At 40.2% G+C, this 27,951-nt stretch overlaps 1 protein-coding gene across 6 annotated transcripts in view; it reads left to right on the top strand.

Annotated features, from left to right (window-relative positions):
- DYNC1I1 (dynein cytoplasmic 1 intermediate chain 1) overlaps nt 1-27,951 on the top strand; it is a 238,670-nt gene that overhangs the window by 165,082 nt on the left and 45,637 nt on the right. For all 6 annotated transcript variants that reach the window (XM_060782223.2, XM_060782221.2, XM_060782226.2 and 3 more), the window contains 4 exons: nt 4,950-5,096; nt 12,621-12,734; nt 14,011-14,144; nt 16,549-16,693. In XM_060782223.2, the coding sequence (XP_060638206.1) occupies nt 4,950-5,096; nt 12,621-12,734; nt 14,011-14,144; nt 16,549-16,693 (540 nt within the window). The remainder of the gene's footprint in view (nt 1-4,949; nt 5,097-12,620; nt 12,735-14,010; nt 14,145-16,548; nt 16,694-27,951) is intronic.

The raw sequence follows: 27,951 nt of genomic DNA, 5'->3' as shown, positions 1-27,951 counted from the left end.
GAGCAGTCTTTCCATTCTAAGATGCAATATTTTTTCCATTCTAAGATGCAATTGATTGTAAGATGCACGTTGATTTCAGTACCACCACCAACAAAATAATATGATGTACCCACGATTCTAAGATATACTCAATTTTTAGAGCTGTTTTTAGGGCAGGGGAGGGGGGAAGGTGTGTCTTAGGGTTTAAGAAATAGAGTATGTCAGATACACCATGCAGTATACTTAAATAACCTCTCCAAGCCAAATCTTTCCCAAGCGTGATAGAAATGTCATTCATTTGAGCTCCAGTCATGGCAGAATGGACCTTCTCCTCCCCATTGAGCTATTATAGGTAGAGATGTTTCGGGGACTTATGGTAGTTTCATAGTCATGATTAAATAGTGATCATGAACATGGAACATGTTCATTATAGCTATTTAATCGTGTCATTAAGAAGGTTGAGAAACACTGCTTTAGCACCAATTCTTGTTTCAAAATCCAATTAGCGCAGGGACAGAAAGTGAAGTGGAACAGTCTGAACGGGGTCACAGACAGCAGACCTGATACCAAACCCTTCCCTATCCTAACCAAAGCTAAAGAATATGTATTTTTGGCTGGAGTTACACTTTAAAAATGACCTGTTCTGACTTAAAAACAAATTCAACTTAAGAACAAACCTACAGAACTTCTCTTGTTTGTAATTTGGGGACTGCCTGTATAAGTTAAAAGGCAACTACTTTTTTCTATACTGCAGCTGAGGTACAGTGCTCCTACCTCTGTGTTTTTTTCTGGGGAGGATAATATTTTGGTTCATTTGTCAATGATGCAGAGAAAATGAGCCTCTTTTTTAGACCAAAAGTGCATTTGGCTTCAATATCTCTACATTCCAGCTGTCAAAATTTGTCAGAAACAGTCCTAATCAATCCTCTGTCATTCTTTTTCAGCTGCTTTTAAAACGTTCAAGTTTTTCCTCCTCTCACTTTTCTGGTTTGTCCTTACCTTACTTCAACTTCTGCAAACTAAATTGAAAATACAAAAGTAGTTTCAGCTCAGTTATTGCAGTAGAGGGGATGTTAGAGGAGGGGGCAGATCCTCGCCTTTCCCTGTAGGTTAAGGTAGAAGCAAACTGCTGCGACCTGTCCTAGATTGTGTTTTCTTCCTCATTAAAACTTTTCCCCATCTTCATCACAGCTGATGCCAGGTTTTCATCTGCAAAATGTTGGAGAAATTCGGATTATGGTTCTTGACTCATGTCAAGTTAATGTTTTAGTGTACAGAAAATCTACTTGGATTCTAGAGTTTGGTTCTTTGAGGACTATCTTGGATAACTGAAAGGAGTCCAAACAGAATGGAAGTAACACAACCCTTTCTAGAATCCTTTAGTTACTTTATGATATTTCATGATGATGTTTAGAGTACAAAGTGGGAAGAAATCACTAGATCTCTCTGTTACCTTGAGATACCTAAATTATGAGTAGTATGGCATTGGTTGCTTATGTATTCCTGTTATATTTAGTTGTCTGCTGTTTCCTTTGTCAGTGGCAGGAAATATTTCATATTCCAAGAGACCACAAATATGATCTGATTTCATTTCCCACAAAATGCCCTAGGGAGTGACATTTCTGAAGAAGACACTTCTACCAAATGCATATCTAAATTTCATATTAGAGTAATTTTTATTTAACACTCTCCTCCAGAAGCGTTCAAGAAATAGCTGGCAGAAACCACTGCAATACATGAACAGAAGTACCGGCAGGCAGTTTGCACTCACCATGTATACGTCAGATGTGGGTCCCGAGGTCAGGTTTCGAAGCCAAGATAACATAGATGACTATCTGTTATGAGCATATGTGTCTGTGGTTAAGGGGATGTGCCATCACTAATGCAGATCTGGCCTGCATTAATTTTCTAAAATAAAAAACAGGCACACTAGGCACAAAATGAACCTTTTCCAGAGCTGTATGCATTATATATAGTAAGATATAAGCAGGAAGAAAATTAAGGACATAGCACAAGTCTTTCTGGACTGGACTAAAAGTCTTCTTGTCTAGTATTCCGTTTTATCAATGGTCACCAACTGGAAGTTACTGGATAGACTTCAGTATGTCTCCTCAAATTGAGAAGTTAAAACTTCTGTTTGCATGGAAAAGTTTTCCTTAATATTAACATACAGTACTAGTCCGTATCTGCAGGGAAAATGTTCTCAGAATTTGTGTTTATATGCAAAACCATGGAAAATAGCAAACCCAATTGAAATGAAAATAATTTGGTTCCAGAATGCCATAGACTAAAGTCATGTAGACAATGCCCAAAGTGGACATATTTTGGTGGACATGGTATAAGGTATTATAAATACTGGTCCTGTGGATATGGGGGGCATACTGTAGTATTAATGTTCAAACATTCAAGAATGCTAACTTTTGTAGAGGAATAAAACCCAACCAGATTGTCTTCATCCTGCATTAGCACTACAAGTGGTATATCAATGGCTCAAGTATTCTTTTATATTCAAGACCCTCATTGTAGCCATTGCCATATTAGAATGAAGTTGCTATTCTAATGTTACAGAACACATGCTTATTTTGCATATGCTTCCTTCATTCTCTGTTCAGCATATGAGCAGATCACACCGAATGTTAAAATGTGGAAACTTTTGTGCATGATATAGTTGCATATAAATGATCATTAAAGCGATGTAGCATCTAAATCATTCCAAAGAGACATTGATATAAAGTTTTAGGCAGACACATCCAGCCACTTCCCTTGTTTTAGCTTCTGTATCTTTGCTTTCGAAAGAAAAACAAGTAAAAACGTGTCTGAACTTCCCATTGCTCAGGAAAACAAGACCCTGAACTAGGATTGCAGTTCTCTCCAAACTTTGTTGTACCCTCCCTCCCTATGGTATTGTTACCTAATCAGCTATCTGCCATAAGGTGTAGCTTCGTCACATAGCACGCTGTGCTACTTTGACAGCCAGGAAAAATGTACCCAGGTTTGAAGGCAGTAATAGAAGTTTTATTCATCTGGCCAGATAGATGTCAAAATGGTGTAATCACTCCAAAGAACTGATATAACATATAATTCGGAGCAAAGCATTTTATCCCCTTTGGCACTCTCTCCCCTGATTGACTCAGGAATGACCAAGCTAGAATCTGAGTTGTCATTGGCTGGGGACTCCCTGTGATGTCAAAGTTGGCTAGATTTGCTATTTTTCTTTTGAAGGTGGAGCCATTTGGAAGATCTTCCCAGGAGAAAAAGGGCAAGAAATAGTCCAGGATGGAATTATGGGTTTACAATAGGAGCCAGTCTCAGAGGAAAAAAAAAACCAAAGCTTATGCAAATATACACACTGAATAGGAAACATAACACAATACAGATTTCATGGAGGCATATCTCCCATTTGATATTTCTGAAACATCTGGATGGCTTTCTTTGAACCTGACCTTAATTACATCTCCAAAGAGGCCTTTCTTACCTGAGGGGATTCTCTCTGAGCTTTCTAAATGTTCAACTCCCCCCCCCCCCGGTCAGTTTCACAAACTCATATATTATATCAAGTTTCTGTGGGTTACTGGAAATATGTCTATAGTTGCACCCCAGTTCGGTAAAAATATGTTATAAAATAATAATAATAATAATTATTATTATTATTATTATTATTATTATTATTATTATTATTAAATGATTTATTATTGTTATTGTTAAATTACTACATGTATTATTATTATTATTATTATTATTATTATTTATGATACTATTATGAAGTGGATGCACTTCTTATGCAATTTTTGTGGGGGCAGTTGACATGGATCCAGGATTGTGTGACTAGTGATGATTGACATTGGAATAGTATAGGAGTATCTTCTGGGAATTTAGCGTGTGTGGCATGAATCCAGTCTTGTACAGCTGGGGCCGATTATTTTCTTATACTCTCTGTTGGCCGTGAGAACACACTGGGGATCTACACAGCTGGATCTTCCCAATGGATCCAGCATGGGACCAGATCTATGGACTCATCAATCTAGAAATGGATTGGTCGATGCCTGGTTCCAAACCTTCATGTGTGCCAAATGTAACTAAATGACATTGTGGTCTAATAATTTCCATTAAATTGTGTCAGTTTGGTCTATGGTATTCTGTGCGTGGTGGGTCTCATCCCTTTGTCGTTTAAAAAAGGTAATATAAAAGAACACGCTATATTATAGGAATGAAATAGCAACTGCACTGTTTGCTGATTTTAAAGGTCTATCTGGTGTTGCGCCGATGTGACAATGGAACTTTCTGCAAATAAAGCCCAACAGAAAGGACAACAGTTAAGATATGATTCTTGAGTTCAGGGATCTCAGTCCAAATTAGGATTCTGATGTTTACACCTGAATAAAAAGGAAACTCCCACAGTTGCAGTCTTCATCTGTAAAGGAGCTTATCCTTGAGCTCAGAGAAAACGGAAATCAGATGTAGGATATTTTGCTGTTAAAGAGGAGAAGATCTGTAGGTGGAACCCTCCACCTGCTAAGAATGTAAACTGCTCAGAATATATTTTTTTAAAACACAGATACTCATATAGATGAATAAGAAATGTTGGGTGGAAATGCATTGTTATATTTCTACATTACAAATTGTATACCAGAGACAGGAAAGGGGTTCTTCTATTGTAAAATTTTGAAAACTTTCCAATAAACAGTAATTAAAACCCAAAAGACACATCAAGTTTGTAAGCTACCTTGAAGACCTTGATATGGTAAAAAGACAGGCTTTGTATCTGTTACATCAGTTAGTCAATATGTATGGGTGAGCAAACCTATATTTCTAAAGGTTTTCGGCTTTGAAAGAATGAGGCATCAAAGGAAAATTGCTTCAGAATATTAATTCTAGGATTATTTTCTCAAATGGAAACAAAAGATGGTGACTTAACAGCTAAAAATAAACCCTTTCAATTTTCTTCTATCTTTTTCCCCTTTTTGTTCTAGTCGTCTGTGATGTCTGTCTGCTTTGCTCGCTTTCATCCAAATCTGGTTGTTGGAGGAACATATTCTGGTCAAATTGTGTTGTGGGACAATCGTAGTCACAGAAGGACACCAGTTCAACGTACACCACTTTCTGCAGCTGCACACACGGTAAAGAACATTGAGCTATTTTCTTTGTTTTAAAAAAGCACTCTTCATAGCTATACACTTGTTAGTATAGGAGCATGCAATTTTATGCAAGAAGTGGTAGAACAAACTACTTTTTGAAAAATAATTAATTACAGGTGTTTGCCCAAAGCCCATAATATAACTAGCTGCCATTATTTTAAAAATAGTGCCTTACTTTCTCATTTCTATTGTGAGCAAGTCTTTCTACTGTGGAAAACCGATATACATATCATATTTAAAAAAAAATTAAAAAAATTTTTTTACATATCATATTAAGTAAGCAATAGTTGAGATTTTCATTCATCTACCTAATAACTCCAGATAGTATTTAGATTGCCTTGACATGAATAAATGTTTGGATGACTTTAATAGAAGTATGACCAGCTGCGACCATACCTTGAGAAGCCGGACATGGCCACAGTCGTCCATGCCTTGGTTACATCCAGATTAGATTATTGCAATGCACTCTACATGGGCTGCCTTTGAAGATGGCCCAGAAACTGCAATTGGTACAAAGGTTGGCAGCCAGGCTTCTAACTGGAACAACTTATAGGGAGCGTATGACACCCCTATTAAAACCACTCTGCTGGCTGCTGATAAGCTTCCAATTCCAATTCAAGGTGCAGGTTATGACCTACAAAGCCCTAAACGGTTTGGGCTCCGTCTATCTTCATGATTGCATCTCCCCTTATGGATTGGCACGAGCTCTAATATCTGTCGGGGAGGCCCTTCTCTTGTTTCCGCCTCCGTCAAAAGCATGATTGGTGGGGATGAGGGAGAGGGCCTCCTCGGTGGTGCCCCCTTACTTTTGAACACCCTCCCCAGGAAGATCAGGCATGTCCCCGGTATACAAATGAAGTATTATTATTATTATTATTATTATTATTATTTCTAAACAGTAACTAAAAGCAGTATGGGGTTGTAGTTTGGGTATTGGAGCAAGACTCCAGGAGACCAAGATTCAAATCCCTGCTCAGCCATAAAAAAAAACGTATTAGATATTATTGGCAAGTTGAACAATCTTTAGCCAGCTCTAGGTTCTCCAGCATGGCTCTGTGGTCAATGCTCACCACAGAATTATGCTGGAGAACCTAGAGATTGCTAAAAAGAACACTTCTCTAGGCATTTGTAGGTTTTCCAGTGTGATTCTATGGCCGTCGTCTACCAAAAGATGACCATAGAATTGTGTTAGAGGATCTTGAGAATCCTAAGGATGTCTTCCCTCAGTTTAAAAAATAGTAGTTTTTTTATTCAAGTTTCTTCAACTTTCACGTGGTTCCTGCACTACTAACCCCAAAAAATGTGGAAAATTGACTCTATTACTATACCAATAATCTTGGAATTAGAGGAAACATTCACGATGGGAGAGCAAAATTCTTACTGGGTTCTCAGTGTCCTCAGCTGGATCAGCTGGACCATGAATGAAATAGCCTGTATTGGAAAAAGATCATAGAAAAAATGCTCTCTTTTTTTGGACTATAACTTCTAGAATGTCAATTGTCCATATTAGTTGGAGAGGTTCAGGAGCTCTAGTTCAGAAAATATACTTTCTAAACTCTATAATATGCTTATGTGATATTGCTATTCCTTATGACATCCTCTAGTTATTTGCCTATGGCTATTGTAGCTACTACATGAGTTCTTAGGAATTAAGATCTATGGGGTTAGGACCTACATATTTTGGCCTCAGGTAGATATCACATTCAAAGCATGGATTTCCAGTTGTGGGGCAGACAAGAACACTGGATGAATTCTAGGTAATTCCCTCCTCTGAAATAACTGGAACCTCATCTAAAACATTTTTTCCCCTTCCTATCCAGTATATGAGCTGATTAAAGTCACTGAGTATTCCTGTAAGGGCTTGTAAAGATTAGACATCTTCAAAGATGTGAAAGTGTTGCTATCATCTTGTTGCACAAGATACGTGTGTTCTTATTTTATGCTGAACCACTCTTGTGCCAAATGGTTCTTTTCGTTTGCTCCCATCTACTTGTTAAATTTCTTGCTCAAATTCAGAACCTCTCAGATTGAAATTCTGTGCTCAAGTCACCTGGGACTGAGACTCAAAGCAATCAGTGGGATTTATTTCAGAATAGTCATGTGTAGGATTGTATCACCAGAAGAGCAAGCAGTAGTGTTGTGGCAAAAGTATTCAAGATTTTGTATGCAATTTTTATTGCCCTCCATTCTGATGTTAAGACACGATTTTCCGCATTCTCATACCTGTGCAGTTTTGGAAATGTTTTAAAAATGTATTTGTGTCTATGAGCCTTGAAGTCACCTATTGATTTATGGTGACCCTATGGATTTCATAGGTTTTTCTTAGGCAAGGAATATTCAGAGCTGTTTTGCCAGTTGTTTAAAATATAGTCTATAGCACCTGTAATAGACTATATATTATATGGGAGATTTCCCATATAAGTACTAACCAGAGCTGACTCTGCTTCGTTTCCAAGGGATCTGATTTATTTTATTTTTTTCATGCCAGGAGCGACTTGAGAAACTGCAAGTTGCTTCTGGTGTGAGAGAATTGGCCGTCTGCAAGAACGTTGCCCAGGGGAGGCCCAGATGTTTTGATGTTTTACCACCCTTGTGGGAGGCTTCTTTCATGTCCCTGCATGGGGAGCTGGAGTTGACAGAGGAAGCTCATCCGTGCTCTCGCCAGATTCGAACCTCAGACCTTCAGATCTTCAGTCCTGCTAGCACAAGGGTTTAACCTCATCTCCAAGGGATCTGATGCTTTTAGAGTATACAGTGTTCCCTCACCTATCCTAGAATGGAACCCCCACAATAAGTGTAAAACCATGATGTAGGGATACTATACTGTATATGTACAGTATAGCTCCACCCATTCCTCTCTCTCCTTCCTCTCTCTCTCTCTTCCTCTCCTCTTTCCCCCTCCCTTACTCCCTCCCTCCCCCCTCCCCTTGCTGGTGCCACCCTTTCCCCTCCCTCCTTGCTTCCCCACTGGCATGAGGCTCTCACCCTCACTACTTGTATTTTAATTTTTTTAAAAGCCGCGAAACAGTGAGTCCAAGGTTAGAGAACTGTGAAGCAGCGAGAGAACACTGTACTCCCTTTCAAAATAATGGATTCTACTATAGACTTGTATTTTAGTTCACAGTTGACAGAAAGTTTCAGTTTACCAGTTCTTTGAAAGTTTATGATAATTGTCAATAGCACAACTGTATTTTTTTGTCTCCCACTTCAAAAAAAATGAGGATATGGAACATGTTCCTTTTGAATGAGTTTATACACAGACACAAAAAGAACTGCATGTGTCCAGTTTACTTTGGTTTTTAAGCACACCTTATGTTCGTTGAAGTAGTTGTTTTAGGACCAAACTAGATATTACTTTACACATATAGATAAAAGTATGCATGCCCTTGATCTGGACTGGGGTCAACTTATTCTGAATGGACAACATTTGTTTTAATCTAAAAGACCTCCCACTGACATATGTGTGTTTTAAAAAGAAAGAAATTAATCTTTGAAACCAGAGGATTTCCCCCTTCTTTTTAACCTCCTGCAGGTGAGTGTCAGCAAACTTGAAGATAAAATACAGATGCAAATCCCTCCCTGCCCCATCAACATTTTTGAAGAAATTAAAAAAAGACCCATGGAGTTTTTCTTCTCCTTTAGCTCTGTATAGGAGTGGCAGGATTTCTTAAAGATAAAATTGAGGTGCAAGTTAACATTTCAATCTCCTAGCACCTCTGTGTACTGAAATCAATCCAAATTTAGGTTTTTCTTGCATATTAGAATTCTATTGCAACTGGAATGGCTTGAAGGAATAACCATGACCAGTGCCTACCACCATTCTAAAGTTGTATTTATATTCAAGTTACCTGTTGATTGATAGCAACCTCACAAATTTCATGTGGCTTTCTTAGGCAAGGAATTCCCAAAAGTGGGTTTGCCAGTTCCTTCTTCTGAAATATCACCTTCCGCAGGTAGTAGTCATTGGCAGTCTCCCATCCAAGTACTATCCAAAGCACACCCTAATTAGCATCTAAGACCAGACACCATCTAGACCCTTTAGAGTATTTAGGCCTCCCAGTTGGGGTGACCGGAACAGCCATATGAATCTGCGTGCTTCCCATACTGAAAGAGCCATATGAATCTGTAGGCACTTCTAGACAGAACTAAATTATGGGTTGTGAACAGGGACAAAAAATCCCAGGACTTCAGAAGAGGTCCACATACAGACCTGTTAATCCTGGGATTTCTGCCTTCGTTGTCCAGACTTGATGCTTTGCTGTGAGATTTAGAGGCTCCCAAAATGGTCACCGTGGGACTTCCTTTGAAAACTTTGGCTTTAAAAAAAAAACCTTAACATGCAGGTATGCAAATATGCAGAGATGTGGATATGCGAATCACTGCAAAAGTTCCATTCTTTAACCTGGCCAGAGAAACTGTTCCCTCCACATCTTCCATGAAGTATCGTCCACACAAACAAAGTTTTTGCCTTCTACTCAAGTGTCACCTTCTTTTTAGGAACCGACCAATCAGGAACAAATATCTAAAACCCAGGAACAAACCTAGATTAAAAAAAATTCCATGATTTTCGATTGCAGGGACATACAGACATTAAAAGATGAGAACATTCAGCGCAAACCCACAATATTCCCGCACCTGGAAATCTCGCGTTTTTTGCCTTTTGTAGCGATTACTTCCACGTTTTCAGGGAACGGCATCTGGCCACCCTCCTGTTTACTGTGGAAGCTCCTTGGATAAAGGTACTATCTGGAGGGGTCTTGTGTGTTTCCCTGGAAAAACGCCTTTTCTGGGTGACAGCTTCCAGAATCCACATATTAGGTGTGGGATTCTCAGAGTTATTGTCCAAAAATTTCAGCTTGCCAGGTTTCGCTGTTCCTTGACTGCCACTCATAATGACCTGAACATATTCAAAACATTGGGTTGAACTATTGCAGTGTGAATATGTTCTACTCACTAACTCACTGGAACAACCCAGCCAGTAACTCAACACTTTATTTCGAAATTTAATTTTACAGTCTATATAAAAAGAAGAATTCCTCCCTTCCCTCCCCTCCCTGCCGTCCCCAGCTGGAAAATCCATACCATGTTGCCACCAACCACCAGGTTCCAAATTTCCTGAGCTGATCCCTCAAAACTAGTGCCAGGATTCACAAGGGAAGAGAGTCCCACCACACATTACTCAATAATTTCCTTTCACACCCACCACACATCTGCCGTTTGGGATAACAGGAAATTTTAATTACTTTTTAAAAAAATGCACACACATACACAACCCTCTAAGCATGATGATTTCATTTCCAAAATAAATAAAAGCAAGATGGCATCGTCTTCTCCTGGGAAAGGAAAGAGCTTGGTTAAATTTTGTGCAAAGTACCATTGGTGTCTATGTCCTCCCCACTTCCCTGCCTCCCACTCTTTGTTTGAAGCATCCTTTTCCATTTTACAGTGAAACTTATTGCTTCTGAAATTGACAGCTGACAGCTTTGATTAAAGCCAGACACGGCACAAGAAATGCTACGCGGGAGTTGTTCTTCATGCTACCGAATTGTGCCCCACCTATTTGAACTTTGCCCCCATTCATTCTTGTAGTTGCCGTGCTCAAGGAGACTATGTTACCAACCTACCCAAGCGCCATAGTGAGAAGGGCAAATGTCCAGAAAACTTCGAGATGAGATGACTTGGTTTGCTTTTCTTTCATATAAACACATATGAAAGGTCAGTGTTGGCTGGCAAATGCTCAGCTAACGCAGTCAGAATGCCATGGCACTAGAAGAGATGGAAGCCAACAGCCTCAGATCCAAATTGCATACACCCACAAATCTTGTGAGTTGTAAAAAAAGTTGTGGATTTAAAAAGACTCTTAATCCAGCTTGACTATGAGCAAATAGTACCAAAAGGACTGTGACTAGAGGAAAAACAGTCACATCAAAATAAACTGGAACCACTGGTGTAGACTCATATCATGTGCAGTTGGGACCACAGTCTCTCCCATTTATTCTTACTACACACTTGTGGGGTACGTTAAGCTGACGTTCTCCTGTCAGCCTAAGTTTAAATCCAATAGGCAACAAATTTATTCCCCCCAGAATTTAGTTGGTTTTCAGTGCAACTGAAATCATGAAGAATTTCTTGTTGGCTTCACTTCACTATGACAATCTTCACACATTGAAGGTTGAAAAATAGTTCTTCCCACAGTCCATTGTAAGTCTAGGACAGTGGTTCTCAACCTTCCTAATGCTGCAACCCCTGGATACAGTTCCTCATGTTGTGGTGACCCCAACTATAACATTTTGGTTGCTACTTCATAATTTTGCTACTGTTATGAATTGTAATGTAAATATCTGATATGCAGGATGTATTTTCATCCACTGGACCAAATTTGGCACAAATACCCAATATACCCAATTTTGAATACTGGTGGGGTTGTGGAGGGGCATTGATTTTGTCATTTGGGAGTTGTAGTTGCTGGGATTTATAGTTCACCTATGATCAAAGAGCATTCTGAACTCCACCAACGATGGAATCAAACCAAACTTGGCACACAGAACTCCCATGACCAACCGAAAATACTGAAAGGGTTTGGTGGGTATTGACCTTGAGTTTGGGAGTTGTAGCTCACCAATATTCAGAGAGCACTGTGGAGTCAAACCATGATGGCCCTGGACCAAACTTGCCAGTAATCTTTAATATGCTCAAATGTGAACACTGGTGGAGTTTGGGGAAAATCGACCTTGACATTTGAGAGTTATAGTTGCTGGGATTTATAGTTCTCCTACAATCAATGAGCATTCTGAATCTCACCAACGATAGAATGCGGCCAAACTTCCCACACAGAACCCCCATGACCAACATAAATGATGGTCTTTGGTGACCCCTCTGACACCTCTCAGGAGTCCTGGCCCCCAGGTTGAGAAATGCTGATCTAAGAGGAAATGCAATAGGGTGGGGCAGTTACTTCCAGCTAGCATCAGTGGGCATGAGAGAATAAAATATCCTAGTATTAAGGTGACTATGGATTAGCTGACATTTTCCCCAATTAAAGTTTGTTGGACAGTATTTTCTGGAGTGCCTCACGTTATGTCAGAGTTGGCTGTCCTTCCTTCCTTCAATTTTCTGAAGTTGTTTCCATCAACAAAATCTATGTATTTTTGATCCATTTGAAAAGTTACCATTTAGTTCAGGTAATTCTTTTTAGTAACAAATAGCAGCATCAGCAGCATGATGATGTATCACTACAGCAATTTCCTCCACTTACTACAACATCTCACTGAAGTAATCATTTTGGTCAATTTCTAATGGTATAAAATGGAGGTATAAAAGTGTATGTGCATGTGAATTTCATAATGTGATATCAGGCTTTTGGAAAGACAAAAACAGGAATTCAGGGCAATATGTGATGATATGTCCCTTACAAAGATTTCAGTTACAACACTAGGAAACATACTCTCCCATGGGTTAGTAGGCATCTTCTGATTGTTATGTGAGTGATATTTTATGTGTTTTCAGCACCCCGTCTACTGTGTAAATGTCGTTGGAACACAGAACGCCCACAATCTCATTACTGTTTCTACCGACGGAAAGATGTGCTCGTGGAGTCTGGATATGCTCTCAACTCCACAGGTGGGTTTGTTTGTATCTATACAAGAAGAAAGCGCCAGGGTTAAAATGGAGAGCTGCTTAATGGAACATCATTTCTAAAAGCTAAAACCTCACATCCTATGCAGACTAAAACCTGTGGATGAACTTGAAAGAGTGCAGCTTGCTTCCAGCAGTTGGCTCATCTAAGAGCCAAAACCCATTTCCTCTGCTTCCAATCGTGTAATTATGGTATTGCGTTAATATGCAGGTCAGTTTCAAGTGAATATTAAATAATCTGTTTTAAAGCATAGGTAATCACACAAGTCGCCTGTGGTATATAAATATATCACACTTGCTCTACATTATTTGTTGAGCTGTGGCAGTCAAAGGCGGTGTCACTTTTCATTTGCATTTAGGATTTAGCTAAGCAGATAAATCACATTAGAACTCTGACAAATGTATTTCCTCCTCTTTGCCTCTTTGTTCTTGTTGTTGGGTACAGTGCCAGCTTTTGCTGGTACAGGGAAGAATTGTATGGTTATTATACCTGCAGCATAACATAACTGTGATATGGTAATACATTTGCTTCAGGGTATTCTAGGATCTGTAGTTATAAACACTGGTTGAAACAGTTACTGGCTACTGGTTTACTTCCAGGCACAATTCAGGGCACTAGTTATGACCTATAAGATATTCCTTGCTATTTTTTTTAAACAAAAACTGGCAAATTAAACACTTTCCCCTAAAACAAAAAAAGAGCCAAAATGGCCCTCCCTACTTCATCACCTACCTACTTGCTCCAAGTGTTAATGTTCAAAGTGCCATTTTGTCTCTGTGACATTGGAGGTGTATATGCATCAAAATTATGAAATGAAGATGAACTTTATATTTGGAATCAGTTTTTTTTATGTCAGGAGTGACTTGAGAAACTGCAAGTCACTTCTGATGTGAGAGTATTGGCCACCAGCAAGGATGTTTTCCAGGGGGTGCTCGGATGTTTTACCATCCTGTGGGAGGCTTCTCTCATGTCACTACATGGGAAGCTGGAGCTGACAGATGGGAGCATACCCTGTTCCCTGGATTTGAACCACTGACCTTTCAGTCTGCAGTCCAGCTGGCACAAGGGTTTAACCCATTGTGCCACCAGGGAAACAGATGCAGTAATGCGGATGCAACAGATGCAAAATGAATACTTTTGCAATATTTAAAATGGCTCCCCTTCTTCACGTGACAGGCCAGAAGAGATTACTTAACTAAATATCTCATAGACAATATAGGCCCCAGTTGGGAAAAAAATGTTTCTTGTCTATTTTGTTAGGAGAGCATGGAGCTGGTGTACAACAAATCCAAACCAGTGGCGGTTACAGGAATGGCTTTCCCAACTGGAGATGTCAATAACTTTGTTGTGGGGAGTGAAGAGGGAACCGTTTACACAGCTTGTCGTCATGGAAGGTATGTTAAGAAGGGGCACATTTTGCTAATGACATTGGATAGATTTATTATGACTGCATTGTACCATAAAGGCAAAATAAAACTTGGATCCTATGGTAGAAGAACAGCAGAATATACATTGAATGAATGAATATGAGTTGAGATACTAAACTCCAAGATGTACATGTGTCACATAGTTTTGTCTCTAGCTACTTCTCCCTATGCTATCCCCCAAAATTGGCCTAAGCAGTGTAACCTTTCAGTCAGCATGAGCACTTTCTTGTTGTTGGAGAGCAATCCAATGAGTGCTGACAAGCCCAGGTGTTTTCCTGTAGTCGGCTGTGCTGCAACAGGCAACTGCAAAGACCTCTTTGGTCTTGTATCAGAAATGAGTTCTCACCTTGAGTTGCAATAGCATGAATCCAACTAACAGGATATCATTCATGATGTGGAAGATCTCCTAACATGTTATATCTTTGAATAGCTGCTATAGCATCTAACTTTTATTTCAGTAATAACACTGAGTGAAATTAGGAATTTGCAAGCCAGCATGGCTAATAGGAGAAGAGTTCTAGGAGCTAGAGTCCAAAAAATAACTTTCCCAAGCTTTGTGTTGGCTGAAAAATTAACTTTCTTGCCATATGTATTGTCGAAGGCTTTCATGGCTGGAATCACTAGGTTCTTGTGGGTTTTTTCGGGCTATAGAGCCATGTTCTAGAGGCATTTCTCCTGACGTTTCGCCTGCATCTATGGCAAGCATCCTCAGAGGTAGAGGTCTGTTGGAATTAGGACAATGGGTTTATATATATCTGTGGAATGGCTGGGGTGGGGCAAGGAGCTCTTCCTTGCTGCAGTTAGGTGTGAATGTTCAGCTGATCACCTTCATTAGCATATGAAGGCCTGCCTGCGCCTGGGAAAATCTGTTGCTGGGAGGTGTTAATCTGTGCCTGGTTTTTTCCTCTCTGTTGTTTAGCTGTTATAATTTTAGAGTTTTTTAATACTGGTAGCCAGATTTTGTTCATTTTCATGGTCTCTTCCTTTCTGTTGAAATTGTCCACATGCTTGTGGATTTCAATGGCTTCTCTGTGTAGTCTGACATGGTGGTTGTTGGTGTGGTCCAGCATTTCTGTGTTCTCAAATAATATGCTGTGTCCAGGCTGGTTCATCAGGTGCTCTGCTATGGCTGACTTCTCTGGTTGAAGGAGTCTGCAGTGCCTTTCATGTTCCTTGATGCGTGTCTGGGCGCTGCGTTTGGTGGTCCCTATGTAGACTTGTCCACAGCTGCATGGTATACGGTAGACTCCTGCAGAGGTGAGAGGATCCCTCTTGTCCTTTGCTGAACGTAGCATTTGTTGGATTTTCTTGGTGTATGCTAATGAAGGTGATCAGCTGAACATTCACACCTAACTGCAGCAGGGAAGAGCTCCTTGCCCCACCCCAGCCATTCCACAGATATATATAAACCCATTGTCCTAATTCCAACAGACCTCTACCTCGGAGGATGCTTGCCATAGATGCAGGCGAAACGTCAGGAGAAATGCCTCTAGAACATGGCTCTATAGCCCGAAAAAACCCACAAGAACCTAGTTTCTTGCCATATTTGCTGCTCTCATGGATTGAGGGAAATGCAAAATGTAATGATGCCACAACAATGAAAAAAAGCAGATAAAATGACATGGGGTGGACATTTTGGACAACCATTTCATATCACAATGATCTCGTTCCACTCTGAGCTGATGAAATACAAAGTTATATAGACTTTCTTTCTTTCTTTCCTTTTCGTGTTCTATGCAAGTATACACTTTGGATTTCATTAAAAGCAATATCATTTCCTTATGCTTATTTAAATGAGTACAAATGATTCTGTTTTCATAGTTTTGTTGTGGTTGCCTGTAGTAAGGAAACTCTCCTTATGCACCAGCTGTGAATCCATACTATGACTTTTATATGTTTCAGTTACGTAGAATAATTTATAAGCATCATTATGTGTAATGGTTCAGAAATGATTATTTATTATCATTATAGTGTCATTATCCATATGTCTGCAATGACTTAGAGGCCTCTGTTGTTGCTAGATGTTAGCATGTGGAAATGCTGAATGACAAAACAGAGGATGAAGTGGGGAAGAGAAGACTTGAAAAATTATGGACTCTCTAGCCAAACTATATAGGTTGGCTGCAAATGTGAAATATCCTCATATTTCTGCCTAAGTTTTTTTACTGTCCCTTTCAATATATTTTCAAAGTCAGCTTTCCAAGCTCTGTACTCCAAGCCATTTTGAGAATTCTTAATTCAGGTCCTGAGCAAATGGAGTAGAAGAATTGATGATAGATCATGAGATTTGTCATGAAAGAAACAGTGAAAGCATTATCTCAAGATATTCAGCTGTTGAGTTTTTCCCCGAATTTCTTCTGTCTTTCTGCAGTAAAGCGGGAATTGGTGAAGTCTTTGAAGGCCACCAAGGTCCTGTTACAGGAATCAACTGCCACATGGCAGTGGGACCAATTGACTTCTCCCATCTGTTTGTCACTTCATCATTTGACTGGACTGTCAAGTTGTGGACCACAAAGGTAAGAAAAAGGCACATTTGTTTGGGTCTCTGCCCAAACAGAAAATGACCCTGGGAAAAGTGGAAGAGGATGAGTCTTAACTAACCATATGATTACCTTGCCACAGATGGCATACCACCCACCACCAACCACAACCAATAATTTTTTTTTGGGTAGTGGGTCAAGGGCCATGTTCCAGTATTCCTTGCGGAAGGAAGAGGGAAAAGGAGGAGAAAGGGAAAGAGGAAGGGAACCTTCTTAATTTTTCCTCTTACACATAAATCCTTGGAGTGGCAGATTACAAAGTATCAGATTTCCCCAGTGTAACAACACCTGGATAATTCTGGCATCCACAGTACAATCTTTACAAGATGAGAGAGCGGTTCCTGTATCAGGTTGCTTAATAAAGTCAAGAATTGCATTCAGATTTTTATTTTTATTTGTTAAAGAATGCTGCTGCGTACTGGCTAGCAAATGAAGTCAAATATTGGTTGCTAAATGTTTGACATTATCATGTGATAGTATCTACTTCAGCCCAACAGTCAGATGCTATAAGATATTGAGATGCATATTAGAAACAGATAAATATTGATTACTGAATGCCAATCCTGAGATAGAATCCAATATTGGCTGCTAGTCTTCTTCAAAATCAAGTGATCACTATCTATTGTTGTTCTTGTGTGCTTTCAAGTCATTTCTGACTTAAGATGACTCCAAGATGAATGTATCACAGGGTTTTGTTCAGAAAGAGTTTCTGACTTATGAGGACCCTCGGAAGAACCTATCATGGGTTTTCTTGATAAGATTTGTTCAGAAGTAGTTTGCTATTGCCTTTCTCCAAGAGTGAGAGTGTTTGTCTTGCCCAAGGTCACTCAGTGGGTTTCCACGATCAATTTTCAGTGGTCTGAAAACTCTTGGTCCATTATTCAAGCATGGTACCATACTGTCCCTCTGAGCAGGCCCGTAGCCAGGATTTTGATTCGGGGGGGGGGGGGCTGAGTCTGAGTGAAAGAGGGTCTTCCCTAGCAAACCTTTTGTATCGTTACCCCAATACCCCCATGCATATGGGATATATTGAGCATGGTGATCAGATAATGATATGAATAAACATAACAGTTTAAATAATGTACCAGTAAAGCTTTCTCACGGACTACCATGAGAATTTGGGGGGGGGGGGGCTGGCTGAAGCCCCTCAAGCCCCCCCCCCCCCCCCAGGCTACATGCCTGCCTCTGAGTATCAATTATTCAGCAAATATGCCATGAGTAGCTACTAAACAGAAGATTTTGAAGGTGTTCCAATGTTTCATACTTCCATAATGTTTGATTCAGAGTCTATTTGATTTTTTTACAGTTGCAAAATTTTACCATACTGTTTTTAACATTGGCTAAGATCCACTAAATAATCTGCCTACAGGCCTACAAAAGAAGGATAATCATAATCTTGGGAAATTTAAGGAAGTATCGAAACCATGCATGATTAAAGATGTGAAGGTAGTTGGCCTATATACTTGGAAGTATACAATATTCATAACATATTCATGTTTTTGAAAGATTGATGATCTGGAGTTGTGGTATTTTGGCATAATAATAATAATAATAATAATAATAATAATAATTTATTTATATACCACTCTATCTCCCCAAAGGGACTAGGAAATGTAGGGTTGACTCTGACTGAAAGAAGGTAACTTCTGCCGTGGAAGCATGAACACACTGTAAAAAGAGAATTGGAATGCCAAAAAGTCAAGAGATATCCTGCTAGGATAATACATTGAGTCTTTTATCTGTTTAGCCATTAGTGCTTTGAACATGTAAATTGTTTTCAAAAGGCCACCTGTTCCTTAATACATACTCAGGATTATTAACAAGTGTTAATGTTCTGCAGTGCCAGCTCTGCTTATCATCTTAGAAAGGGGGAATCATATAACAACGTATGAAGAAAAAATAGAGTTGAAGTTGACTCTCCCTTTATTCTGTTGTAAATAATCTTACCTATGGCTTCAAAGGGAAGATCCTTGCTTCAGAGGGTAGATTGTACAGGACTGAACAGGATTTCAGTAGAATCTTCAAGTTCTCATCCATTACAACCAACCAAGACTAGAACAAAATGTTTTAATAACTCATGCCCCATTGGTAATCATAGGTGACCCAAACAGATTATTAATCTTAAAGTTGTTTGGGGTAATAATCACTACTAGAGGATGGACCAGAAAATTTGCCCCCTTGGTAAAACATTTTTTAAAAATCACTCACTTTCAGTTGGAACCATGTAGTTAGAATAGCATCATAAACGATGTATTGATAAAAGCCATTAATGCAGAGTGTATAGATTTTTCATAACCTCCAGCGTTAAACCAAGGGTGATTAATGGCAGGATTGAGGAAAGAAAATTATTTGGAAAAACAATGCTGTATATATGTAATGCCACAGAAGTTGTTAAACAGGAAGGACTAAACTAGACTGTTTTGGGCGCATGAAAAAAAGTGGCACAAAGTAGCTTGGCTTGGGGAAAAAAACCACATGTGCATACTATGATCTGAATGTGGGCACATTGATCTGGTTTATAAGTTACGTATAATTTAGGGAACATGCCTGTTTCTCCTTGCAAAGTGAACATTACAGCAGATACAGGGGATGGACAAGAACATTTTCCAGACCTCAAATGAATCCACCCTTAACATTTACACACAATCACCAACAATAACAAGGGCAAATGCACATTTCCAAGCCCCATTACCAATATGACTTAGATTCAGAATGTAGTAGTACAAAACATCATTTCAGAAAGCTTCAGTGAAGTGTATGGTGTCCAGATCTGTGGTCCTACCTGGCTAGTGGTGGAGTCCCAATGGTGTTAGTGTGTGAAGTGTGGCTGCTGTAGCTGGGTTACAGCCATGAATAAAATATTCATCTATCTGCTTTTTCCTGATGTATATCAGACATGCCTCTGCACATGGGGACCTCTCAGAAAATCTTCGCATGACTTTCTGAGAGGTCCACAGAAGAGTATCTTCAACGTGTTATCCTTCTGCTTTCATCCTGATTCTTCTCTTTTTTAATGTTTTTGCACACACACAAAATGCAATCTGTTAAAGAGGAATGATTAAATAGCTTCAGTGTCTTTCAGTTGTTAATGTTGGGATTCTTCTGTCTGATACAAAGTTGAGCTTGAAATAGTTGCATTTCTGGACTGTAACTCCAGAACACCTCAATGTGGCAAGTCCAAACATGTAGCTTTTTCTTATACCAAATCCAGTCAGTGGTCCATCTAGCTCAATATTGTTGATGCCAACTAGCTGGTGTCTTTGGTATGCCAAGCATGTATTGCACCATTTGCTTATATGCCCCTAGGGCAGTGGTTCTCAACCTGTGGGTCCCCAGATATTTTGGCCTTCAACTCTCAGAAATCCTAACAGCTGGTAAACTGATGGGATTTCTGGGAGTTGTAGGCCAAAACACCTGGGGACCCACAGGTTGAGAACCACTCCCCTAGGGCATTATAAAAGACCCCAGATACATGGTCCAGTATCTGCCCACCAGTAAATTAGCTGTTATTTTTGCCTCTTCCAATCTTGTTTATCAAGTATCCAGTCACTGAATTGCCTGTACAGCTCACCTCTAAGTGAACAGGTAAAGAAGAAGAAGGTAGGGTTGTTGTAGGTTTTTTCGGGCTATATGGCCATGGTCTAGAGGCATTCTCTCCTGACGTTTCGCCTGCATCAGAGGTAGTGAAGTTGCTTGCCATAGTTGTAGGTGAAACGTCAGGAGAGAATGCCTCTAGACCATGGCCATATAGCCCGAAAAAACCTACAACAACCCAGTGATTCTGGCCATGAAAGCCTTCGACAATACAAGAAGAAGGTAGTTCTCTTCTCTGCCCAAATGTTGAAGGCTGCAAATAGGTAGCATAACTACAGTATTTATGGGTACTACTAATTTTAGGGAAGGTGGGAATATATGTAAAAAGCTGCCCCAGTTTGATTAATCTTCTACTTTCCCACTATACTCAAAGCTGCATCGCTATCCCAGCATACATAGAGGCAAATAGCTTCCTTAAACTAATCCAGGAAAGAAACCCTTCTGGGAACATGTCTACCAAATATATTATGTCTCGTGGGGCAAATATCATACGGAAATTAAAAAGTGTACTTATAATTACAATTTAGAACGTGGTTACAAATTCTTCACTAAGCGGCATGCTGGCTCACATGAAAATCTTGCTGTCTGACTTGTACCAGTACAGCTTTTTTGAGGTTTGTCCAGGAGCAAAGCAATGAATGAATTTTCTTCAGAGCTTGGTTTTGTTGTCAGAAAGCCAAACTGACTCAGAGCAATGGGTGGAGCTGCTTGTTCAGACAGGATTTTTTACTTTTTGCCCTTTACCTCTGGAGCCAGAGGTCTGGCTCCTATCCAGCTGTACGAGCAGAAAATTATGGTCTTTCTCGAGGTAATTTGATGGAGAAAAACCCAAGTAAAGTCAGGTGATCAGAAAGCCAGCCCTGAATTTTTCCACAACATTTCTCTTGATTTCCTTATCTACTCTACTATAACCACAGTAGTTTTTTTTTTTTTAAAGAAGAGCTTTCTTAAGAATTTCTTGCATGTTAGAAATCAGAACTTGGAAAAACTGCTTTTTTGCACCATTAGAATTATAAAGCAGGAGGAATCTGGGCATCATAATCCAAAAAGTATTTCTCCTAAACCCTATGCCAAATTGCAGAAGTCTTCACAAGAATGAACTATAGGAACAACATCAAGCAACATATTTAGACAATGGGGGCTACACACTCCTGAGTAATCCATGGACAATGTGATAAATCATTGATAGTACTGGTTCGCACTTTGATTGATTGTTATGACAAATAGCCGGCTGGCAGGTCCCACTGTGTTTTAGAAATTTTATATTTTTCAAATTTTTACAATTTTATATAATGATATTTTTATGCGCTGTCGATTATACTCATGTCATTGTATTTGTACTCGTACTTATGTATTGTTGTCTGCATGTGGCACTTGGAGTGCTTCTGTGAACTGCCCCAAGTCCCTTTGGGGAGATGATGGTGGGGTACAAATAAAGATGATTATGATGATGATTATCATTATCTAAAAACATAAAAGTGGGAAATGCAGTATTCTGTGAATATTTTCACATCTTCCAAATAGCAATAACTGAAACTCCTGTGAAGCTGATACAGTTGGAGGGCATGTTATTTAGCCCTTTAGAGCAGGTCTGACTTGCAATGCGGAAGAGAACTCTTCCACGTTTACTTAAGAATCAGCTGTTTCACCAGTGGATGTTCACTGCTAAATTGTTATAGGTATGCTCAAGTCACTAAACGGGTGGGTAAAATGTCGACTGTAGACTGTGTGCCCTCATTCCTTATTTTTTAAAAAAAATAAGGCTTAAAGTGGCCCGGGAAGCCCCCAAAACATGATAAAAATGCCATATTGTCCCCTAGAGGAGAGCTTCTTAAACTTTTTCCACTCGCAATATCTTTCCGCTTGATAAATTTTTATGTTACTTCGGGTATATAGATATATTATATATATAGATATATAAAATATATAAAATAGGTGGTGCAGTGGGTTAAAGCACTGAGCTGCTGAGCTTGTTGATCGAATGGTCGCAGGTTCGATTCCGGAGAGCGGCGTGAGCTTCCGCTGTCAGCCCTAGCTTCTGCCAACCTAGCAGTTCGAAAACATGCAAATGTGAGTAGATCAATAGGTACCGCTCTGGCGGGAAGGTAACGGCGCTCCATGCAGTCATGCCGGCCACATGACCTTGGAGGTGTCTACGGACAACGTCGGCTCTTTGGCTTAGAAATGGAGATGAGCACCACACCCCAGAGTCAGACATGACTGGACTTAATGTCAGGGGACTACCTTTACCTTTTTATAAGAACCAAACATTTACTGACAATAAATCAGCATTGGCAAGGCTTGCTATATAGGCTAATTTTCTTTTTTGTGGAGCACATGTCAAGCATTTCTGCTGAGTCAACTGTAAATACTGCAAGTTGTTGCTAACAGATTTGTGTAAATGGGTGGCTTTTACGGTTGTCAATTTTTTTGTAACCCCAGCATTGAGCTAAGGGGCTCCATTTGAGATCAGGGCCCACAGTTTAAGAAGCAGTGCCCTAGAGTGCAAATTGAAGCAACAAATTTGATATGTCTGTGGGATTGGATTCCTCCAAATTTGGATTGGAATCCTCCAAATTCTCCTGGAGACCTACTTCAGCCCCAACTCTTGAACAGTTGCCCATCCCTACTGTAAGCCATGGCTGCTGCCGGGTTGGCTGCTGATATACAGTTTTGAGACAAAGAAAGCTGGGAATCAAGCAGAAGATTTAGCCTTCAGCTATAATTGCAAACCCTACTTATTCGGAAAGAAGTCCCTTTGAAGTTAATGGGCTCTCCGGCAGACAGTGGCTGGAGGGTTGCAGACAGACTCGGGCTGCTTGTAGCGGCTCCTCTACTTTCCGTGCTGTTGGCATCATGCCTCTCCTGTCTCCATGTAACAATGCAGCTTGTGATGTAGATCTGACACATCCTGAAACACGCTTAGTGTTTAGAATTTGCTTTTTGGTGATGCAAGCATTCTGCTTATTTATTACTTACCTGTATACCCCCTCCCTTCCCCCCTAGTTTGGAACGGAAACAGGGTGAGTGTAAATCAAGAGTAGAGGAAATGCAATGCAACGGTACAAACTACTGTAAAGATAAGTAATATGCTGCAATATAAATTCAAACAACAGCAGCACAGCACTAAGATCAGCCTGCTCTATGGGAAATTCTCATTTAGAATCTTTTGTTTTTGTCCAAACTTATCAGATCAGGTAGATTGAATAATTAGGGCATTATCACTAAAGAACTAATCACTTTGTGCCATAGTATGTCCATCCCATGGAATCCTGGGATTTCTAGTTTAGGGAGGCCTCTTTAAAATTTTCAGTGGCTCCTCAAACAACAAATTGTAGGATTCCATGTGAATGTTGTCATGGCAGTTAAATTGGAATCACAGTGCCATAATTATGTAGAAAGGAGTTCTGGATGGGCATATGTCGGGAGTGTTTTGATTCCTGCATGACACATGGTTGAACTGGATGGCCTTTGTGGTTTTTTCCAACTCTACATTTCTATGAATTGCTGCATGTGAAGCAGTGATGACAAACAACAGAAGAGGTGGAAGCCATTTAGAATGTCACAGTATTGCATTTTGATGTGTCAAAAGTAACGTAATGTCACTTTCAGCCACAGATTCCCTGCTTTCTGGTTTTATTTATTTGCATGACTTTTATTATTTATTTATTTATTTGGGGTTCTTGTACCCCGCCCTTCTCACCCCGAAGGGGACCCAGGGCGGCTTACAGCTGCAAGGCGCACTTAGACGCCTGCTACACAAACAATCATCACAAAAATATAACAGTACAAATTCCCACAATTCAACATTATCCAATAAAATCAGTAAAATGATAAAATCAGTAAAACAATAGAAACCTGTATCTTCCTCCTACCCATCAGTGTACATTAACTCAAAGATCTGTTTTTGGTTCCATTTCGACAATCCTGCCGATCTTACACATCTGATTGTCTTATTTGGTTGTCATTGTCTAATTGCCTGGTTGCCCAAAGGTCTGGTTCCACAGCCATGTCTTCACCCTCCTCCTGAAGGAGAGGAGGGTTGGTGCTGTTCTGATTTCCCCCGGGAGTGAATTCCACAGGTGGGGGGCCACCACTGAGAAGGCTATGCTTCTTGTCCCCACCAGCCTCACTTTTTGGGGAGCTTGTTGCCTTTGGGATGCAGGAATTAAACCACTGATTCTATGCAAGGTTTAGGATGCTTTGGGACTGGAGATTGATAAGTTAGAGCTGGTACATGTAGCCATTAATCCTCACTTTCCCAATTTGAAGACAAGAATAAACAAAACTAAATAATTAGGCTATATGTAGTTTTTGGGACTACAATTTCCAGAATTCTCGGATTTTGTTGGGTTTTTTGTTTTTGTTTTTTTGCATTTCAAGAAATGGGAGATTTGCAATGTGGTCCATGCTCAGCACTCCCATTAGAAAGAGTGAGGCAGTTACCTGGAGTAATATGTTTTAGAAGACACAAAATGTTAAGCATTTGTTGAGGACAAGGATGCATGCAAGAATATAGGTTTGAGGGGAGGATTCAAAATGAGAATATTGCTCCTCAAATACTAATCCCTCCACCAATACATTCTCACTTAGTCACCAGATTTCAGATTGGGATTTCTAGGTGCAAAGATTACTGCAGACGCAGACTGCAGCCAGGAAATCAGGAGATGCTTACTTCTTGGGAGGAGAGCAATGACCAATCTTGATAAAATAGTGAAGAGTAGTGACATCACACTGGCAATGAAGATCCGCATAGTTAAAGCAATGGTATTCCTCATAGTCACCTACTGATGTGAGAGTTGGACCTTAGGGAAGGCTGAGCAAAGGAAAATAGATGCTTTTGAACTGGGGTGCTGGAAGAAAGTTCCGAGAATGCCTTGGACTGCCAGAAGATCCAACCAGTCAAGGAAATAAAGCCCGACTGCTCATTGGAGGGAAGGATAGTAGAGGCCAAGATGAAGTATTTTGGCCACATCATGAGAATACAGGAAAGCTTAGAGAAGACAATGATGCTGGGGAAAATGAAAGAAAAAAGAAGAGGGGCCGACCAAGGGCAAGATGGATGGATGGGATCCTTGAAGTGACTGGATTGACCTTGAAGGAGCTGGGGGTGGTGACAACTGACAGGGAGCTCTGGCGTGGGCTGGTCCATGAGGTCTTGAAGCGTCAGAAATGACTGAATGAATGAACAACAACAACAACAACAACAGATTAGGACCCCCCACAGCAAATTAAACCATTGAGCTGCTGAACTTGCTGACTGAAAAGTTGGTGGTTCAAATCTGGGGAGCTGGGTGAGCTCCCACTGTTAGCTTCAGCTTCTGCCAACCTAGCAGTTCAAAAAACATGCAAATGTGAGTAGACCAATAGGTGCCGCTCCAGTGGGAAGGTAATGACACTCCATGCAGTCATGCTAGCAGCCACATGACTTTGGAGGTATCTGTGGATAAGACGGGCTCTTTGGCTTAGAAATGGTGAGATGAGCACCACCCACAGAGTTGGACATGACTGGACTGGACCTTTACAGATTAGGCACCCAAATAAAAGGGGGCAGGCAATGTTTATCAAGAGAATGAAAACGAAACAAATATAGTTCTTGGTGTGAATGATTTTCAATGTTTTCCTCATTGACGTGCCAGACATTTGCAGTCTGAAGCAACATTTCATGTGGTCAATTTATATATATATTGGGAGCAAATTCATAGTTACAGCTTTTTGTTAAGATCTATAACTTGAGGAGTAGGTGAATATAGATGCCATCCTCAGGACTTGGAAATGTTACTTTGTTGGACCGTAGTTTCCAGAATTCTTCGAACCAGCGTGGGGTTTGGGAAGGTGGAGTTTTACTTACCACCTTCAGGTTTTTTTTTTTTTACTTGAGGTCTCTTTAAGTATTCTGATACCTCCTTCTGTATTTCTCCATTTTTAGCTATAGTTCTGAGGATGCTCAGTAGCTCGCTTAACTATTGGAGGAATTGAGTTGTTATAGGTTTTTTCAGGCTATATGGCCATGTTCTAGAGGCATTCTCTCCTGACGTTTCGCCTGCATCTGTGGCAAGCATCCTCAGAGGCACTGCCAGGCCATCAAATGCTAATCAAGGTGGTCAGTTGAAACATTCACACCTAGCTCCTGCAGACAAGAGTTCCTTGTCCCACCCTGGTCATTCCACAGATATATAAACCCTTTTTCCTACTTCCAACAGACCTCACTACCTCTGAGGGTGCTTGCCATAGATGCAGGTGAAATGTCAGGAGAGAATGCCTCTAGAACATGGCCATATAGCCCGAAAAAACCTACAACAACCCAGTGATTCCGGCCATGAAAGCCTTCAACAATACATTGGAGGAATTGATTGCACTCACAACATTAAAAAATATGACACTGGTAACTGATAAAGTTAGTAAACTTACAGATTTTTTTTTCCGTGTCAGGAGCAACTTGAGAAATTGCAAATCGCTTCTGGCGTGAGAGAATTGGTCATCTGCAAGGACATTGCCCAGTGACGCCTGGATTTTTTGATGTTTTACCATCCTTGTGGGAGGCTTCTCTCATGTTCCCGCATGGAGAGCTGGAGCTGACAGAAGGAGCTTACCCCTGCTCTTCCCGGATTCATACCCCTGAGCTCTCAGTCTTCAGTCCTGCCGGCACAAGGGTTTAACCCATTAGGACACCGGGGGCTCCTTATTTACAGAAATGCCTTTGAGCCTTAGGACTGGTTGTGCCTTAAGGGACTCGATGCAGCCGTAAAAACACTTACGAGGGTGTAAGCCTCATTTGACACAGTGCCTTTTAATCTTCCTTGGCCAGATTCTTTTTCATTGGTTCTTTCCTATAGACTAGGCTGAGATGCCCTGACTTTAAGCGAAACCACAAAAGCCTAATCATCATGTTATCTCCAGACATAGTCTGCATTTGGAACCCTTCTCTCTTGCTTTCCTTTATTCCCCAATTATAATAGTTTCCATGTGTTTAAGCAAAAATATAGATTTTTTAAAAAAAATTCTGCAACATACGAGAGTGCAGTTAAGTAAACCAGCCAGCACCCAGTTAGCATCTCTGTGGCAAGAGTGATTTATAAATGCAGGAATCTAGCACTGAAAGTGGTGTGCAATGCAAGTTCAAGGCCACTGAATGGATGGTGGATGGGAATAAAACAGAATATAAAAGTAGTACTAAGAAATGCATGCTAATAACTAAGAAATGCATGCTAATTGTCTCAAAGAGATGCCTTATCTTCTACAGAAATTGTAGTCACATAGGTTTATTAAAAAGAGAGGGATACCCAAAAGCACCAGCATACCCAACATTCCTCAGATTTTTTTTGTTTGTTTGTTTGTGTCAGGAGCGACTTGAGAAATCTGCAAGTCACTTCTGGTGTGATAGAATTAGCCATCTGCAAGGACATTGCTCAGGGGATGCCCAGATGTTTTACCATCCTGTAGGAGGCTTCTCTCATGTCCCCACATATGAACCTGGAGCTGACAGACGGGAGCTCACCCTGCTCCCCAGATTTGAATTTCCAATCTTTCAGTCAACAGACCTGCTGGCAAAAGGGTTTAACCCATTGCGCCACTTGGGGCTCCATTTCACAGATGAAAACCATAGAATCATAGAGTTGGACCTCATGGGCCATCCAGTC

This window comes from Anolis sagrei, chromosome 6, assembly GCF_037176765.1.
Source record: "Anolis sagrei isolate rAnoSag1 chromosome 6, rAnoSag1.mat, whole genome shotgun sequence".
NCBI lineage: Eukaryota > Metazoa > Chordata > Lepidosauria > Squamata > Dactyloidae > Anolis > Anolis sagrei.
The sequence above is the reverse complement of the archived record's forward strand: the minus strand, read 5'-3'. Positions and strand labels throughout refer to the sequence as shown.